Source organism: Phaethon aethereus (genome assembly GCF_964289735.1).
Source record: "Phaethon aethereus genome assembly, chromosome: 1".
NCBI lineage: Eukaryota > Metazoa > Chordata > Aves > Phaethontiformes > Phaethontidae > Phaethon > Phaethon aethereus.
In genome coordinates, this window is record NC_138575.1 from 93,902,701 (window position 1) to 93,923,325 (window position 20,625).

Genomic DNA, 20,625 nt, shown 5'->3' on the forward strand with positions numbered 1-20,625 from the left:
GCGGTCATAGGTTTGAATACAGGTTTGGCAGGTATCAGTAGGCAGAGAGGTACTTTTTAAATGTAATTTTGCATATGGCTGTTACTGCCTTGTCCAGATACCTATACAATCCTCCAGTTACAGAGTATTTGTTCTTCAACTGTCACGTATCTGAACCGTAACTTGAACAAAGCCTTCACTTTATGCCCTGTAGTTTTTAAAGTTGTAGTTTAAAAACACAGGGCAAGAATAATACTCCACAGCAATAGAAGAATTAGTAGTAAACACACAAACTTTTGATCTTTTCCTATTAGAAACCAGGTTATACAGAAGCTCTATAGTACAAAACTCCAGCTATTCCTGAGAAAATGGAAAAAACCCAAAACAAGACAGCTTCAAGATGTTAACCTCTCTCTGTTGAGATACACAATCTACACAAGCAGGAAACACACACACAGGTGGACAATCGGCCCGAAATATAATGATGGCAAGCTGCTGACATTCCACATTTTCTCTTTGAATAGCAGGAGCTGGCTGAGTAGACACAACACTAGTGAGCAGGAAAGAGCTTTTCAGAAGTCATTGCCTTGAATCACAGAACTATGACAGCACTGCAAGAGACAGACTGTGAGATGGTACGTAACTGTGTGCCAATCATAAGTGACAAAGAACAGAAAAAAATGATAAAAAAGCCCCAAACAACCCAAACACCTTTCTCAAAACACACTTCAGCACATTTTAGAGGAGAGGAGGCATTCATTACCACCGTAGCAAAGAGACTGCACAGACCTTCCATGAGGAAAGGACCACCCGGCCAGCAAACAATCCAGAAGGAAAACTAGACTACCACACATACTTGCTGGCACGACAACGGATTAGAAGGGCCTCTTGGGTCATCCAAGATTCTGCTATCACTTGCACCCACAACATATTACTCCTTTCATAAGTGGCGAACTGTCCCCCTTACACAACAAAGCAATTTTTTGTGTTTGCTCTATACTGCTTTTTTATTATTTGAAGAAAGGGAACGAGATTGATGGTTCTCCAGCTTTCAGCAATATCTCTTCTTATAGCAGTGGGAGCTATCTTTACAGCCACAATAATAAAACCCCTCTTTGCAGCTTCACTGACCAGCCCCTTCTCAGAGCTTCCTGGAGCTGGGGGGGGGGGGGGGGGGGGAAGACAAACAAAATGTCACTTTGAGGGAAAAAATACGAAGAGGCTGCTACCTAGACTAAACACTTCATTGCTCTGTGCAGCTTTCTGCTAGTCCTGCTTTCCTAGAGGTTTCACAGCGTTGGCTGGAAAAGAAGCCCAAGCCTGTGAAGAAGAAACACTGTCATATAAGGGCATGTTTGAAGGACAAATGCAGCTTGCCCACCTCAGATTCTGGGGACAGAATCTTTATGGGCTTCTCTAAGCCCATGAGGAGAGTTCAGCCACTTGCTTAGGCTGCCACCGTGACAGCACTGGGGCGGGCAGGAAGATTCTCTTCATTTTAGAGCAGAGAAAACCAGCAGCATTTAACTGATACACACACAAAAGCAGGCAATCTTGGTTTTGCTGATACTTAAAATGATCAAGAGAGGAATGACAGCACCTCTAACATTCCATTTTCACTCCATAACAGTCATTCTTTTGATAGCAAAAATGTTAATGTTTAAAAACTGAGATTTACACTTCAGAAAAATAGGCGCTGATAGAAGAGGAAAGAGCAAGTGCACAGGATTCCCACTGCTCTGAGAGAAGTTAATTAGTAGATGAAGCTTGAAATCTTGTTAGCTATTGTGTGAAGTAGTTAAAGCAGGAGAACTGTAGTTCCTCCCAAAGACAGGTCCTGATAAACTGAAAGGAGCAAGAAGATTTGTGGCTCCCCACAAGGACGGTCCCTGATAAGAATTAAGAACTTACCTCAAGAAACTAGCTAAAACCGACTCTGCGGTTTGGATAGAAGCCAAAAAACAACGGAGCCTGCGCAAAGGCAAAAGGTTACTAGCGGTGATGAAGAGGAACCACCGGCCTTCATCCCCACGACCCCCGACGACCACCACCAGGAGGCAACACGCAAGTGCAGATGGGAGGAGAACTCATTTTAATACGAAGCGGGGATAGATCATGCATATGTATAGGTATATTGCTAAACTTTATGTATATGCAACACTTTGCTGTATATATTTGAAGTAAGTGCCGCGTTGGGCACGCACGGTTTTTGGTGGGACTACCCCCCGTGCTGCCCAGCGCTGAATAAACATACCTACTTTACAATCTTACAGATTGTGGAGTCTGTTTTCCGCACGTCAGCTCAAATCAAAATCACAAGATATGATTGTTCTGCCAGTTCCTGAGAGAAGCAAAAAAAACCACCTCCAAAAACTGTACCAGATGAAATAACCAGCGGTGTTTCCTCTCGAAGTGCAGAATACCACCTTCCTGTCCTTTTGACCCAAGCTGAGGCTTGCATGCCCTAGTATTTCTGACAAATGAAGAACCAGACAAGCTGAGCAGCTAGGCCTTATCTACCTAAGTCAGAGATAACTAATGACTCTGAAAAAGCACCATATCAGTACGTATCAGCAGCACTGGAAGATGCTGCACAAAAGTATCACATCCCCTTTCATGGGGTTCGAATTGACCCACACATTGTAAAGAGGGAAAGAAGCTGTTTTAGGAAGGAAGGTGAAAAATTACACAACAGCAGGAAAAAAAGTATTATCTTGAACAGCCCATTGTTGCTTTTTCAGTGATCCTGGTTTTAATCATCATCCTTGTTTCATTTTGTAAATATTCCAATGATCCTAATAGAAGGAGAAGTAGGTTGATCCCTATCACACATATGATTGAAAACAAGAAACAATACTAGCAGATATTCCTGATCTTCAGGGAACTAGTGACTAGGGCTGTTTGCTGACCCAGCAAACACAACCCAAGTAGAAGCACCTACTGGAAAAAAAAAAAAAACCACAAAAAAGCACAAAACAAAATAAAAAACCCGCCATGAGATAAAAATCTGTATTTGTGTCATTCTCACCAACAGTAGGTCACAGAATCCTTGCTATCACAGACTTACTCATTTTGTCAGGATTTATTTCTTCTAAGACATATTTCTGCTATTAAGCATGGAGTAAGTAAATGAGGGGAGTTAAGGCTTCAGAATTAAGCAATTTAGTCTCAGAACATTTTTTTTTTTTAGATACGACATGCCAACCAGTCTGGCTAGAGTTGCAGTGATTTAGAAGAAACGTGCAGAAGTTGTGAGCTAATTAGAAATTAGGAGGTATTGCACCTCCCAATGATGAGCAGAAGAAAATTTTAAGTTAGCAGAAGCCCAAGAGTTTAAAAAAATCTAACCAAATATCTTTGTGTCTGGTGACATTTCCCTGAAAATAGAGAACAATCTAGACATTGGCTTTCTTTCCCCCAAGTAAAATTCACTTCAGACCATTCCCACACCCTCCCATCAGATTCATGCAACGCTGAAAACTTCTGAGCTTTTTTTTATTATTATTTCATTTAAACAATAGGTTTGGGGCAAGATGGGAAAAGAGTAGCACCTTTAAAAAAAAAACAACCCTGTTGTGTGCTATAGAGGATAAATAGGTGAGCTTTAAAAAAAGTTTATATATGTACATATACACACATACACTAAACCAAATTAAAAATAAAAAAAATTGTGAGGGGTCCTTTTACAACACAAGAGAGAGGAAAGCCTTATTTCACAGCAAGCAAAAGCACCACAAGTTAAGATTAGAGTGCACAATCACACGTAGCGCAGATACCAAACTAGCCTGGGTCCTGGAAGCAGTGCAGCTAAAGCAGCATGAAGCTCCACACAGGCCAACTTACCCGCTCCTCGGCAAAGGCAAGCACAGAGTCTGTGTTCAGGATGGTGTGCTCTGCAGCACACCCACAGCCGGCTACTCTGCCTGCATCAGTTTTGACAGAAGCCACAAAAAGTAGCAAACTAGCGAGAGTAAGTGACCTGAAGCTAAGCTACAGGACTGATTTAGCTACAGTATTTCCATAACAGAGGTTTCTGAGCTCCCCCATGGCTCTCCATAGGTACTGTCTGCTTGGGTCACACAGCAGACAGCTCCTGATTATCTATTATTTGTGCACTGCGGTTCCCATTCTTGCCTATCTGCATCTTTTCTTTTCCTATCTCTCTTCTGCCCCACACCACGACTCCTATTTCCTCCAGGCTGACCAGGTAATAAAATTAGGAAGGGGCATATACACCTTACCAAGGGGATATTCAACAGCCAAATTAAGCTTAAAAAATAATAACAATAATAATAATATTTTTTTAAAAAAAGCAATTTAAAAACGTGTTCAAGTTCTGCAGACTTCTGGCAGAGTTTGGTCATTTAGCCCAGAGGTCTTTGTCTTCAGGGCCTGCAGGCTAAACTGTCTCAACTGGCAAGAAGCACGCAGTACAAGGTAAAATTCTCACTGAAAAAAAAGTAGTAAGGGCTGAGGGGAGAAGAGGCTATAACATGGAAATCCAATACTTCAGTGGCAGCACTTAAGCTACACGGTACGCCTTCAAGAGAGTGAATTCCCTTCTGTTGGTGCGAGCCGCCCAGATGAAAAGAGCAGCTGCCATAAACTGCAGAGGTGCCGAGACACAGGCTAGGCAGAAGGACCAGCCGAATTCACCCCTCACATCATCAGGCAGGGGCAGCTTCTTGTGAAGCAGCTCAATCCCAGCTACGTAGCAGCCAACTAGGCCCAGCGTACAAAGCCCTGCGGAAGGAAGCAGCAAAGCACAATGAGGTCACTGTTGAAGTGCTCTGGCTGTCACTATGAGCTTCTGGAGGAGGGAGGGTTAAGTGGTGGATGGCAGGAGACCTACCTGCTAGGAAATGGAGGACTCCAGTGGCAATGGCAGGGTAAAGACTGCGACAGGCACAAGCACAGAGCCCTATCAGAGCCCCAAAGCACATGAGGCCAAGGCTGACAAAGGGCAGGAGAAACTGTAACCGCCAGAGATCTGCACATGAAAAACACACCAAACAAGTTTGTTGAAAAATGTGCTAGGATCCGATCTTCTCCCACTATCTTACATTTCCTTCTACCCACACTGCTTCTGTGTCATCAGACGCTCTACATTCACAGCTAAAAAGGACCAAAGGCCCCACTACAGTAGTTCTTAACTGACAAATTTCTGTACTGCATTCATGGGCAAAACCTTTGCTAAAGCACTTAAGTTTTCCTTTTAAACTTTGACCTACTGTCTATGCTACTGTGAAAGAAGAAATAAAAAAAGCAGAGCAAGATACAGATGCTTCCCTCACTAGTGTCTGTATTTGAGAAATACCATTTTTTTCATTCTGCTTGTTTACCTGCCAGAAGTGAAAGACACTTACAAGTTCTATTCAAATCTGTGCCACTATTGTGATTTCCAGGCTCTATGTACTTTTCCATAAACTGGTCAGAGAGGGAAAAACTGATGCAGTTTGTAGTCATATCAGTTTCTGGTGGGGAAAAAAAAAGAGAAAGTTACCATTAGGCATCTCTCTCCCACCCACCCCCTTCAATTCCTCCTTTCCCAACCATTTAAAGCTGGGAAGCTCCTCAAAGAAAAAAATTCCAGAGAAAAAACATTTCAGAGAAAAAATTACCTCTCAAAACAGATCTGTAGGACGCCTTATCATAACATAGGTAGTTGCTTATGCTTATCACAGCGTGAGGTAGTTACTACAATGAGGGACAGCATTCAAACATGCAGAATCTTCAAGCTTACCTGGGTTATCCAGAGAACTGGGCCATGCTTGACAGATTGGGAAAGAAATGTGGCATATGATGCTCAACTATATAGTTATATATTCTTGTATGTAATGAGATTATGTTACATACAAGAGTAATGTATATATGTCGCTTAACTGAGCTGTTCTTATCTCCAGAATGTAGTATCATAGCAAACACTTCATTCAAAAATGGGGTAGAAAGGACTATTTAAAGAACATAAAATATTTGCTTTTTTATACTAAATTTCCTCCCTTTCATGCCTCAGCTAGATTTTGCTTTGAGAATACAACTGATAGAGCTGGTTTAAATGTTTTCCAAAATAAACATTTTCATTAGAGAGGAAAAAAAACACCCTGAAGTACTTAATATTTTTTCTCCAGGAAAAGTGTTTGAAAGTACAATTTTTTTAAAGAGGGTTCAAAATGAAGGGCTTCACACAGACACAATATGTGTCAAAATTTTCTTTGAAGCAATTAAAATAACTGCTTACTACACTTTTTTAGCCCCCAGCCATTGTGAAGAATACAAATATTTCATTCTATATCCAGCACCTGGTACAAGGAGTCCAAAATGTGCTGATGCAACAGTGGGACATTTGTGACATGAGAAAAATGAATGACTAGCTAAAAGGAGCAAGTGCCCCCTTGATAAAGTAGTATCTTTATTGCATTGCTGTGTCCCAAGACCTCTCCTAAAAACACTGTGACTGGCAGAGCAACTATAACTGTATCCCCAGTTGGACAGCAGGTGCAAAAGAAAAATTAAATTATACCAGACTAAATTTAGATCAAGTATCATGTGTCAAATCTAGAGTCTGTACTACTGACACCCACAGACCATTTTGTCTTTCGCTTCTTTAAAAATGTAGACTGTCTTTATTAGAACAAACAAACATGTAAGCTAGAAATAAGCCTTCTGGAGGAACAAAGTGGCACGCATATGTTGTGAGGAAGTTAGCACACACCACCCCAAGCAAGCTAGGGAAGCGTTAATTGCTCAGGAGATACCTGGTGGGCTGTACCAGTGAGAGTTTTTAGGTACAGTGATACACCTCCGCCACAATCCAACCGTGCCGTTGCACCGGAAGAGCGCATCTGTGTAGGTCTTCTCATCCGCCTCGTCACTGACAAATTCCTCCCAGATGCTCCTACCAGCTTCACTAACATTCTCAGCTGGGGACAGGGTGTGGTATTCGTACCAAAAGTCGGTGCCAATGGAAGCTGCCATATAGATGGTGGAGATGAGGCTGAGAACACAGGCAATTACTAGTGCTGTAGCAAAACGGTTATCCATCATTGCTTCCTTACTGCTGTAAGGAAAGAGAGGGCCAAGTGAGTAACTCCTCTGACAGTAAATGCAAAGGTATCCTAGCAGTGTCAAACTCATTCCTCTTATGCAATGTCCCCTCAGGATACGTATGTCTTCCTTTTCCAATGTGCCGGAATCAAAGGAATAACTGAGCAAGTCTACAATTCTAGTCAGCATCCACTGGATCTGCGAGTTCAAGGCACGCGTATCGCCCTTCTCCCAGCCACGCTGCGCTGGCTGCTCTCTCTCTGAGACAGCAACTGACAGAGCAACAGCAACTCTGTCGCCAAAGCAGATGGCACAGCTCACTGCCATTTGTGATCCTGATTGTAGGGAACTGCAGAGAATCCATCCACAGTACCCAGGCAGCAGACTTATCTTTCCTTAAGAGATTAGCAAGGAGTTATTTTTAGCCTGCCATCCCATACGGCTTTCACAGCTTGTGTTTACAGCAAAGATAAGAACCACAAGTAAGCCAAAAAGGCTCTTCTAGATGGTTCACAAAGGGCAGCCATGCCAAGATGCTGGAATGCCTTTAGGGAAGCAAAGAAATGTAGGTAGGCACTAGAGACAGAACGTGAAGGAAGCACCAAAAGACAAATGTAGAAGTTACAATAAATGCTGCAATAATGCCACAATACATACAGTGGTATTTCTGAAGAACTACAACAATGCAGGGGTGGTGCCCTGCTCCATGGGAACAGGGTGACAAGAGCTCCCAAAGCTGAAAGGCCTTCATGAACTGGTAGGAGGACCTTGCTCTGGCTCCCTGTATTGGGATCATTTATGCTGTCCTTTGCAGGGTCATGCTCACAAACAGTGTAAATTCATAGGAGGCATGGGAAAATACAGATACCAACCGCATGACAATACTGTGACTTTAATGAGTAATTGATTAACACATGGAATGTTTTGCAGACAATGCAATGTGTCAGAGGACTCTCTGATGCCTGTTGTGCTCACGTGTTTTCTGTGCTTCATTAAATATATGGATTATGATGAATCAGGCTTGATGCACTTGCCAAAAGGAAAAAAAAAATCTCAGTTGAAGTTAACTCAGCAGCTAGAGCTAGTCTGGTTACATGAGCTACTATCTAATCAGCTCTTGTCTATTGCTTGTTCTACCTCCCTTCTCCCACATACTTTGATCAAAGTATTTTGGTCTAGCTTCTTTGCAACTGAATGATCGGCAACCAGAAACAGCAAATGTCTTAACACACAACATTCACAAAGAAGAACACCAGCCCTAAGTCAGACCTGCCAATAAGAAATTTTGAACTATGAAACAAGGTGCAAATTGAAGCAGAGAGTTTCAAAGGCACCGACATTTACTGCTACCAATGCCATTCTTTTTTCTTTTCCCTCCCATCTGCTTCTCTGTTTGGTTGAAACGGGCTAACAGGATTGGGGAGGAGAGATGATGTGGACCCATATCATATCCTAAGCTTAATTTCCATAGTCAAGGAGGCATATTACAAGGAGTATGCCACATTTAACCACACCCTTAGCAACGAGGAAGAACATAACTGATTTTTGGTGAACTGACAAGCAGCACACATTTAAAACACTGCAAAGTTTGCATATCACAATAATCCACAAGCTGTGAACTTTTATAAGCTAGGACAAATATTGAGGGGGAGAAAACATTGTATCTGGGCTTGTTTATCTAGAAGACACAGAATCAAGTCCAGACTTGAAAGCAAATACTCTGTGCAGTGTTTATGTACTTCCATTCTCCCTCAATACCCTAGCATCTAGCTCAAGGTGCACAGGACATTGGGTGAGCAAGAATAGGGAGAGAGCGAGTTGCTGTACAGGGCTGACCTCAGTATTCATCCCCACTGAGTTCACCGAGGGATCCCTTCCCCTTCACAAACTTCTCACAAAACAAACACGGTCAAGTGGCATCCCCAGGGCCAAAGCTGTGCTGCCTGGCTCCTGCCCAGCTGAGCTCAGAGCTGAGCAGATCCTCTGGGAACTCACTCTCAGGGCAAGAAGCAGAACAGGCTGGCAAGCAGGCTGGTCTGGATTTTCCACTATGCTGCAGTCACACTGACTGCAAGAGGAAGAGGAACCCTCTGCAACAGACTCCACTCTTTAGAAAGGGCTCTCTCTGAAAGGAGGAATTGCAAGAACCTACAACCTCCATCCTCAGAGTAGTGTTTGGTGAAAAAGAATACCAGCAGGACATTATTGGGCCATTGGTTTGCTGCCATTGCCTTTTAATATAACTGCTTACAATAACAAAATCCTATCAATTTTGTACCTAACATGCAGAAAGAAAACAACTGACTCAAAAAAAAAAAATCTTACTTTCAAGATACAACATCCCTGCTGCCAGGTGCAGAATACTAGTGCTGGAAATACCCCTATCACAGCAGCATGAAAATGCAACCACACGCTTCTGGGCAGTCCTCTGTGCATTGGCATACACTGGACTTGGCAGAGTTGATGTCAGCTTGCAACCAAGTGCAGTTCACAAGCAAAATGAAGGGTTAAAAATTAAAGTAAATTAAAGCACCGACCAGTGTTCATTACCCACGTGGTAAAAGGGACATGGCTATCTACTGACATACAATCTTTGTGATGCACAGCTCCAGGGATAGGTAGAAAGCAGCTGAAATGGCTACAGCCCTCAAAATCTAGCAGGTGGCTTTGTGTGGCATTTGTCCCACAAAGAACACACATGGATTTTCAGTATGGACAAGACAGTGCAAGGGCAAGATCACACCCCCAATTCCTTATAATAAAGGGCCCCCCAATGCTTGTGCCTAGCCCTTCAACTACTTACAGAAGAGATAAAGAGCTCTAGAACACTTTAGGCAAATTTTGAACTAGAAGTTCTTCCCGCCACAGTGTAGTAGACTCGACTACCCTGCCCATTCACTGTGTATATCCAATGCATCTTCATTTACAGTAGACACACATCCACTTAAAAGAGGTGCCCTTTCTTTGCTCTGTTAAAGGAAGAACCATCCTTTCAGCCCCAGGCAGAGCTCAATGGCAGCAGTAAGCATAATCAGTAGGAAATAGTTACCAGAGAAGACCATGAAGAAAGACACTGATTCAATGATTTTATGAGATTATGCCACACTTTGCAAAAAGTTCTACGCAGAACAATATGTAGGAGGTGCCTTAGAATAAGCTTACTTACCAAAAAATAAATTACTACTAACGAAGATGACATTAAAGACATAAAGATTGATAATAAATGGAAATACTTTGCCTTTATAGACTGTCAGCAAGAACCTCGGTTGTTTTTACAAAAGGGTTGTTCATATAGCACTGACAGCACGTTTTGTTCTAACAGTAGAAGTTATTTCAAACAAGTTAGGGCTGAAACTAAGCTATGCAATGAATATAAGACAACACAAGGCAGTAGTAAACAGGTACTCATGCAGAAGTGCTTCACAGGATATTATAGAGACATGTAAAAAATTCAAAGCACCAGCTCATAAAAGAGAATGCAAAGGCCAAACTAGCAGCGACATTCAAAGGAACGACTAGATGCACGTACTTTATAGAAGGGGGGAAAAAAAGAGCAAGTCAGTAGAGCTGAAAAAGAAAAAACACAGAACAGCACAAAAGCAAGTATTCTGGCAAAAAATCAACTGTAAGAGTGGAGAATGGATAAGCATCTTAAGAAGCTACTGTACCATGGTGGAAACAAATACAAAAAAAAAAAGAATATTTTTTATCTTGTTACAGTAGTCACTCCCTTTAGTCAACAGCAGGCCACCACATTTAAGAAACTCCTTTCACCTGACTTCACAAGACTAAGGCTGCGTTTGCTGGCATATTCTCAGAAAACACACTTACAAGCTGACTGCTCTTTGGGAAAGCAGACTAGGCAGAAGGCCTAAAAGAAGGTGTAAATGTGGGGAGAGGGCTGGCAAAACTACTGAACAGGATTCGCCTTCTAATATTCTGGGTGACAGAGGGTTAGGAAAGACCGCTACCAAACAGTTTTTTACCTTCAGAGGTCCTCAGAGTCCCTCAGGACACACAGCTCCAGTGATTCCAGGTCACTTAGAGGCACAGTGCTGTTTGCGTCTCGTGGCAAGCGGAAAGCATGAAATGCAAACTTCCGATCTGCCCTAACTGTTCCATTCATTCAGTTTCTTCAACACCACCAGTTCACAAAAAAGCGACCTAGAAGTAAAGGCAAACCGAGTAGTCCGAGATCATCATTTCACTTGGAAATTATTGCACAGAAATCTTCCTGCGTTACTTATTAAGGGAAAAAATATTAAGAAGGGTTAAAAAAAAAAATTATTTCAAAAGCCCCCAGGCCAAGAGCACCATGACAACCCCCCCCCACCCCCCAGGATCAACCCAGCAGACAGGCAGCGCCGGCAGCCACCGGGGGAAGTGACCGTAAGAACGGCGCTCGCCCCCTGCAAACGCGGAGCCGCACAGCCCGTCGGCTACTCGGGCCCCGCTCTGGCAGCGGCCGCAGCCGCCCAAGCGGTGCCGACATGCTTCACGCCCCACCGCCACGACGAGGCACCCCCGGCCTCTCAGGCGACAGCCCTGCGAGGGGGAGCAACCGCCCGGCGGGGCCACTGGCAGGCAGCAAACCCGAGGAGGCTGCCTCAACCTCACACCCCTCTGTCACCTCCCACACACAGCAACCGCCCCCTTCAACGGTTACAAACCGCCCCGGCCCGGCGCCGCACTCACCGCCCACCGCCGCCTCGCACCCCCAGCCCGGCCCCGCCGCGCCGCTTCCGCCCCGCTGGCCAGGGCAGCGTCCCGCCCCTTTCTGCCGCGCGAGGCACCCTGGGGGATGTAGTTCTCCCGCTCTCTTTCCCGAACATTACAACTCGCCAGCCGAACGGCACTATGGGAGCTGTAGTTCTCCACGTCGCCCCGCCCCTGCGCCACCGCCGCGATGCCGGCTGGGAGTTGTAGTCTCCCTCCGCCCCCGTGGCGGCCAACCCTCACCTTCCGACGCCCACTGGCTTCCCCAGCGCACGCCTCTGGGCAACCCGCCCCGCCTTTTCCCCTCAGCCATCGGCATGTCCGCAGGGCATCTAGCACCCTGCAGACACTTTCAGATCCCAAAGCGGGGCGCCGCCACTGACACAGGCCTGGCTCAGCTCAAACCGCGGTGTCCCAGCCCCGCACCTTCACGCCTCAGCACCGCGCCTCGCACCGCCCTCGTCCGGCGTGAGGCGCAGCGCTGATTCATGCTGAAACCGCACACCTGCAAGAGACACGGGCGCTTGGGATGGAGCTGGAGTCACGGTCCCAGCATCCCATACCTGCTGTACAGCTGTGCGTTTTTAGCGAAATACGAAGAAACACTTTGCAAACTCTCGCTTCAGCAGTTTCAATTATTTGTGTGTGTCCGTCGTCCGTACCCCCCCCCCCCGCCCCGCCCAGCCATAAAGGCTCACATTTCTTTCTTTTTTGCTCGATTGCTTGTAAAAATGGTGCCACGATATCCTGCCTGAATGACTCCGGAAAACACAAAGTAAGGAAAAAAAAATCAACACCGGCCCCACCCATGCTCCAAATTGGACATTTCCCATGATCCCGGGTACACATACCCACGCAAATTACAAGAGGACTCTTACAAGTGATTAATAAATCCCCTGCTGAGAGACCACCACACCCAGTTTTGATTTTACCAACCTCCAAACTAGCAAATAAATACTCAGAAAACACCAGAATCACATCCAAGGTTTTCATGTCTCTCAGGACTTCTGGGGAACGATCCCGCCCAAAATTCCTCTTCCAGAGCAGCCAGGAAGCATTTTTGCAATGAGGTAGCAAGCGAGGATGGCAAAGGTGAAAGCAGAGAAATAAGAGACTTCTCTGACTTGGCACAACAAAAGAATTTTTTTTATTTAAAAAAATAATTAGAAATTATTTTTAATTAAGAAACCTCTGCCTTATACACCCCACCTTTCCAGATGATGGAACTGTCTCACCAACATCTTGTCAGGTAACTGTCCACAAGGATGTATTTTGGGGTCTGACTGAGATTTATGCTAGACTCTAAAATATTTAACATCTTTATCGACGGCCTGGAAGAAAGCAGAGTATCATTGATAAACCTCACAGATGACACCAGGCCTGAGGGAAGGGTAAATAATGAAATGGAGAGAGCACTGGTACAGGGTGACCTGATCACTTGGCAGCTGGGGGCAAGCAAACAGGCATTTCAATAAGGTCACTGATGAGCTCAATCATTTAAGAGCAAAGAGTGGAGGCTATACTTACCTGACATAAAACTTTATCCTGGGAAGCACAAAATGGAAAGGACAGATGGGTCACGGTGGATTACGAGTGGCCAAAACCCCAAATTTCCTGCAAGCTTAGATGTATAAACAGAAATCACAAGGAGGAGAGATATTACATCGTATCTAGAGTTGCTGCTGGCCGCTGAAATAGCATGTCTAGTTTTGACGTATTGATAGAGAGAAACCTGAAAAGGGACATGAAAATCACTGACCAATTAGAAAACCTCTCAGTGAAATATATCACAGAATGTCAGTCAATTTAATTTATTGAAAAGAAAGCTAAGGAGTTGCAAGACCATAAAATACATCCAATGGTAATAGGGAGAAAAAAAATTGGTAATAAGCTTTTTTCAGTATATCTGGCAAAACTGTCAGAAGTTGAAGCTAGGAAACTTTAAAAAAAAACCCAAACACACTTCTGTATTATAAGCCATGGGATAAGGAGAATTGGAACAGTTTACTGTAAATTGTAGTGAATTATCTAACACTGGCAAGTCTATAGGTTTTTCTCCTAGAAGTAAAGGAGAAACTCCTCTCGTAAAAATGAGAAACAATTCTTGAAAATTTTGAAGACATTGCTACTTCCATTATTGAATTAGACTACAGTGGCCTCTTCTTCTTCATAATCTGCTCCGATCGATATGATGTGTGCAGCTGCTCGAAAACAGCCAGAGGGAAGAGATGTGTTTTCATTTTATTTATTTAATTTCAAATACTCTCTACAGATTTCACCTGGATTTTTTTTTTCTTTCCAGAAAAATATCCCTCCGTATAATAAGAGTAACCCAATAAAAATGATACAAATGAATGCACAGTCATTCGTTGCTAACAACTATCTTTTTTTCATTTTTTCTTCTTTTCACACCTCCTCGGTGTGCCTCAGCAGAACCGCCGGCTGACCAGTTTGGCTACAAACCAGGATCATTTGGGAAGGTTTTCAAAGTAAAAGTTTGTTTCACTGTGCAGAAACTCTGGCAGCTGGCACATGAAAGCACAAAGGGAATAATGCTGATGACTATAGCTTAAATGCTGTTCCTGCTGTTTGCAAAACTGGAGTTTCTTCAGTAGCAGACCTGGATCATGTGCATTAGTTAGTACCTGCAACAGAAGTTCTCGGCACTGACAAAGAGTTTAACATCAGAGTGCTGCAAACAAAACAAACAAGCAAAACCCTACTATGTTGCAAAAAATTTGTGTCACACAAAATTTGTGTCATTTCAGCTCTCACAGTCTAAGGAAATAAGTAAACATTTGCAGGAGGTGGAACTATCTGTATTAAATGAAGTCGATACAGGATAAGAAATGACAAATAAAAAGCCTTCTTCATGTATCACATTTTCTTCAGGACTTACTGATTCAGACCTGAAAAAGGTGTTCAAAAAGACTGCTTGTTTCTTCCAATGCTACTAGCTAATGTACTACAAGATATTGCCTCTCCCAACAAATATTCTCTTTGTAATAATAGAAAGGGCAGTTTTAGGTTTTGTGTTTTAGGCACCATCTACAAATATTTCACATAGGTGGAATGAGCATAAAATACCGTGGATTCCCCTCAGACTTCTTTATACCATCTCCCTGGTTTTATTTATGCCTTCTGTATTTTTCTGTCTGTGGCACAGAACACAGTAGGCTAAGAAAACCCTCTCATGATCGTAACTTTCACAGAGAGAAGACCTTATCGATGTGCTTCTTCCAAATATGATGAATAGCACAGGTTCACTTCAATGATACCCACTAAGTCAGTGGTCTCCAAACTTTATCATGCACCCCATCAGTAAAAACATTTTGAGCATGCAACCCTATTATATGTATTTTTAAAAAATTATACACATGTGCTACTGTACTAATATATTATGTACATTATAAAACATACACAAAAATATAAATCAAAAAAAGGATGATATAAACACTATTTTAAAAATACGTTTAATTAAGTGTACAAAAAATATTTTCTTCCTGCATGCCACTTTGGAGACTACTGCTCTCAAATTTCTATTTGTTCAGGGGTGAAACTTCTGTCGGTTAGCATTCATCTGGTTACCTCTGAGCTTGCCTTCACCTATGTTACAGCACAGTAAGGCAGTTTCAGCCAATTCCGCAGGGTTTTTTGGTTGTTTTTTTAATTAGGTTTGCGAATCTCTATTCCTTACAGAAGGTTTTTGAAGCACAGTAATTTAGAAACTACTGCACTTTCTTTTACAGCCAAATGAACCTCTGCTACTTCCCAGCATTTATCATCATCAATAATTTACAGATATGTAGCTTATTTTATCTAGATGCCTGTGCTTATATAAAAGCACATGTCCAAGTTGGAATAAACCCTCATTTAAATTACCTATAAAATACAGAATGTAAAAAAATTGGAAAAAACAACCCCCCCGTCTTGCTACCAGAAATGCTTCAATTGCAGAAATGTGTAAGGGGAGTGTGTGTGTAACAAACTAATCAACAACCCTGCTACTTCCTGTGCAGTTTGTCCTGCTACACATCTCTCTTACTGATTTTGCCATAAAATTAGAAGGCTACCATAATACATGTACCACAAGCACTGCAGAACTGTGAACAGAGACATGACATCTTTTCCCTTGCTACTGTTGGAAATACCTCAGCATTTCCCATGAGGAGGATTTAAGGAATGGTACAAACACCGACACGATCAACTTCACAAGTGCATTTTAGAAAGGTAGGACCATCAGAGAAACATACGCTCTAAAGCAGATCTGGCCAAGTTGATGGCCATGATTATAGTCGTGAGCATGTGGTTACAAAAGCTTTAGGTTCACTCTCGGGTTCAAAGCTACTCAGCGCTCCGTGGCTGCATTTTTTTAGGCTGCCTCAACAGAGCTGCGTCAAGGGCTAGACGAGATGGGTACCCCAAATGGAAGAACGTACACCCAGCCAAGCCAGCAGCTTGTTGCTTTGGCAGAAAATTTTGTTTGGGAAAAGGCTTTACATGTGTCTGGTGAGGTCTTGGAGGTCCAGGAAAGTGCTGGGGAAATCTAGGAATGGCGTGAGGAGACAGCAGAGGCTGTCCTGGTGACAAAACACCTCTCTACGTCTCTTGGATCTTGGCACATCACGTGCTGAGCCTCCCGGAATGTCTATGCAGAAGTGTTGTGAGGGTAATTCGTGTGTCATGAGTATTTCTGAGTGCTTGGCTCCACCTCAGGGAAATGCGCTCTGGGAAGAGTCAGACCCTACATGATGCTTTTAAGTGAATCAATACCACATAAAAAACCCACAAGACTTACAGACTACCTACAAATACGCCTGCTGCTGCTTCACTCGGTTAATTACAGATCGCTTCATTATTTATGACAATGCCTCATATTATCTTTGCAAGTTTTCTGTCCAGATAAGGAAGTGTCATATCTGTAATAAGGCAACACACAGTGACATTCACAAGTCTATTTAGAGCATTCAAGAAATACAGAGCATACTCAAGAGAATAGAGTTGATCCCTGTTGGAAAAGGTTTACTATCTAATTTTTTATTTTGGTAAGGCAGGCTCTTAAACTACAGGGATAAAACAAAGTGAGAAACTGCAAACACAAGAATACATGTACATATGGCTTATCTTTATGGTTCCATTAAGCTTTTTAAAAAGCTACTCATTTTTTTGCCTGCTCTGGGATGGGGAGAGGGAGGGAGTGAATTTAGGGATGGAGTATGTAGTGGTGTGAGATGGAGGGAGAGAAGTTTGTGCCCTATTTCTAAAGCTTGCAACTGCATGTAAGCTGTTAGGATCTAAGTGCAGAGTAAAATAACATGTAGGTCCATCTTTGCAAGAGAGGCAGAACTATTATACTGAAGACCGTAGGGCTCAGCTGATCTTCTATTCTAGTACTGATGAAAAAAGAATGCCTCTATTTTGCAGTGCTTCTTGCAAGAAAAAAACTGGAACACATTCCTTGAAGCAGAAATAAGCAAAGATGACACCACGTACCTCTGCAGTGAAACTATCAAAAATAACTTCTGAAAACTGTAAGATACTCGGGCATTTTTACACAACTCTTAGCTGAAAAGTACATCTATCTTTTGTAATCTTCAGATGGTGAGAAGATGGTATTTAGCCTGTGCTTCCTTACAGGTGAACACTTACATCTGTGGCATACAAATAGGTAATCTTAGCCAGGGTGTTTTTATACACCTCGATCTTTTCTCAGATTTTGTGATGGCTTCATTACACTCACTGAGATAATTAAATCCTTACACAGTCCATGAAAAATAGTCAGCTAGAGTCCACTAGTGCGCTACTGATCAGAAGGCAGCTGTATATAACTAGCTCTTTATTAGATATCAGCGTACCTGCACAAGAGAGAGTGCCCACCTAAATATCCCTTGATCCAGCAGCCAATCGTTTAATAGCAGCTGGCTGTTTTTCCAGGTGCCTGGGAGCCTACCAAGTACCTGCCGCACAGGAGCACATAACCTGAGCACCGGCAGAGTGAATCTGAGGGCATCCAGACTGCACTGGATGGGACAAATTTGCTGTCCACGCAATTTGGTGTTGCTCTTTGCCTGTGGAGACATACATGGATGCAATCTATCTGCCTGGGGCTCAAGCATGGTCCGGTAAGCAATTTGCTCAAAGCTCTGAGAATCCTGAAGGTGCGCCTGGTCTGTGAACACGCAGGTGGGAGGGAGGGAAAGGAGAAGATTAATTTATCTGCAGAAGAGAGGAAGGATGATGAAGACCAGTAGTACAAGTTTTTTTTACAGTATGCACTGACAAAGCTGTAGTGAATTCAGTAGTTTAAAAAGTGATAATTTTCATTCGATTTATGCAACGCTGAAAGGGCCATCTGCAAGGTAAGCCACAGCTGGAGTGATACTGATATTGCGAATGAAAGATGAAGGAAATTGGAGCTCTTTAAGAGAAGCGAGCACTGTACATAATGGCTCAAGAGCTATGCGGGCTGCACAGTCAGGAGAAAGAACAAACCACTGCTCTGGAGACCAGGACCATGGCTAATAAGGAAGCCTGTGTCGGGATGGAAACATGAAGTCAAGTTTAAACTTGCAGAATATATGACACACTGGAAAATTGTCCTCCAAGTTTCAAATACATTCATAAAGCTGGGTGTGGGGAGCCGAGGCCTAGGGGAACTGGAGGGGCTGCAGGGCAGGAGAGGGGCACTGGCAGAGCCGTGGAGAGCCTGGCACTGATATAGCACAACTAACTACAGGGCAGAATGGAGATGGTAGTTTTAAATGTTTTTTTGTAAGTATTTCATATGAGAGTATTAGTCTCAACAGAAAACAATCATAAAAAAACAACGTAAAAACCTCCCAGTCTCAGAAAAGTTGATCTTTCCCTGAAAAGCAATTTATACAAAGCACTTTGAGTCAAGATAAAGAATCTGGCAACTGAATTCACTGTTCTCTGATTTCTTCTGAGCTGGTACAACCTTGAACCTTTGCAAACTAACAATATCCTGCCCTAAAAAAGTTCAGAATCTTGAAATCTACCTTCCCTCCCCCCCAAAAAATAAAAGCAAAACCCAAACCTGGTTCGCTTATACAGGCAAATGCAAAATGAAGATAAAATCAGTAGTACTAAACCTAATTTTAAAAAAAGCAGCAAGTGTTTATTCTGAAGGCAGGGTTTTGACTAATCAGAGACTCTTGTCGCTTGTCCGTTGCCTACGTGATTGGCTAAAAGTATACAGATTACCCCCCCAAAAACCACTTTTCTCCTCCTCCCTCTCCCTACTCCTCCCCCCTCACTCACTAACGTGTTTTTACAGAACACCTTGAGGGGAAGGGTAGGGGGAGCTCAGAGCCTTCCTCAGAGCGAGGATGAGGACAGCTTGGCCAGAAATGGCATTCACCCAGCTTTTGCCCGTGACTACAGTCACTTTTAACTATGACTACTACTACTACGATGACAACTGCCAGTATCAGCATCTGCAACATATGTCTACTTTCCTCCCTATCCTGTACACTGCTGTGTTCCTGGTGGGCATTGTCGGCAACTTGATCCTGATAGCAGCCTTGGTCTTCAAGCGACGGGTCCAGAGGCTGATTGACGTCTTTATCATCAACCTCGCTGCATCTGACTTCATCTTCCTCATCACGCTACCGCTCTGGGTGGACAAGGAGGCGTCGGACGGGAGCTGGAGGGTAGGATCTTTCCTCTGTAAAGCTAGTTCCTATGTCATCTCAGTCAACATGTACTGCAGCATCCTCCTCCTCACTTGTATGAGTGCTGACCGGTACCTTGCTATCATACATCCCTCTATCGCTAGACGGGTCAGAACAAGATCCTATTCCAGTGGACTCTGCATCTGTGTCTGGTTATTATCCTGCTGCTTAGGAATGCCAACGCTTTTGTCCCGGGAACTGAAGAAACAATATGGAAAGACTTACTGCACAGACAAAGCCGTGACAGAAGCCAAACAGATCGTGTCACTGGTGCTTTTAATCCTGGCCTTCTTCCTCCCCCTGTTGAGTATCTTAACTTTTTACTGCTCCATCACCAGGAGACTCTGTGTGCATTATCAGAGAGAAGGGAAACATGATAAGAAACTAAGAAAATCCATCAAGATCGTCTTCATTGTAGTGGCGGCTTTTGTTATCTCCTGGGTTCCCTTCAATCTTTTCAAGCTTATGGCCATCCTTTTGGGACTCGTGAAGCAGCCCGACTGTTTTACCAACATGGTTGCCCAGCTGGGCATGAAGGTGAGCAGCCCTTTTGCTTTTGCCAATAGCTGTGCCAACCCATTCATTTACTATTGCTTTGACAACTACATCCGCAGAGCCATGCTCCGGTGCCTGTGCCCGCGGGTGAAAATCAGCAGCAGTGGCAACAACTCTGATACTCTGGATACTCGCCTGAGCCACTCCTTATCCAATTTTGTGGCAGGGGAGTTTGTTGCTAGGAAGAGGAAGCGCTCCGTGTCCCTCTAACTGGGCGCCAGGACTGCGGAGGGAAGGAACTTCTCTCTGCAAAGATGCAGGAAAAGACTAAAGCAAGAGAAGCTGAAAAAAAGAAATGAGCAAGAGACAGAGGCGCAAGAGACAGCACTTCAGGTGGGAGGAACACTGCTTCCCTTTAAATTCAGATAAATGGAATAGGAAACCTTAGCCACAGAACTACAGTTCACAATGATCGCTGTGTCACTGCACAGTGTAAATGTGAAACCATCATACCGAAAAATATCCACAAACGCTTACACTGGAACCCCAGTACAAGTGCTACAAACTAGAGAAAAGAATCATGTGATGCAGTCAAAGCCGCTCTGAGGCAAGCTTTGAACTGAAATGTATATAGGTTTTTATTCCGCACAGAGAAAGAAAAACAACACAACAGAAGTGTTTCTTTTCTTTGGTTCCT

General features: G+C 43.4%; 2 protein-coding genes across 2 annotated transcripts; one reads left to right on the forward strand and one right to left on the reverse strand.

Annotated features, from left to right (window-relative positions):
• Positions 1-4,501: 4,501 nt before the first annotated feature.
• On the reverse strand, positions 4,502-7,023 carry CLDND1 (claudin domain containing 1; the record flags this gene model as incomplete). The annotated part of the gene is made up of 4 exons (XM_082004020.1): positions 4,502-4,722; positions 4,832-4,969; positions 5,346-5,453; positions 6,735-7,023. 4 exons carry the CDS (start codon positions 7,021-7,023, stop codon positions 4,502-4,504), a joined length of 756 nt encoding a protein of 251 aa, XP_081860146.1.
• Positions 7,024-19,088: 12,065 nt separating this feature from the next.
• GPR15 (G protein-coupled receptor 15) lies at positions 19,089-20,198 on the forward strand (the record flags this gene model as incomplete). The annotated part of the gene is made up of 1 exon (XM_081999360.1): positions 19,089-20,198. One exon carries the CDS (start codon positions 19,089-19,091, stop codon positions 20,196-20,198), a length of 1,110 nt encoding a protein of 369 aa, XP_081855486.1.
• Between the last annotated feature and the right edge of the window lie 427 nt (positions 20,199-20,625).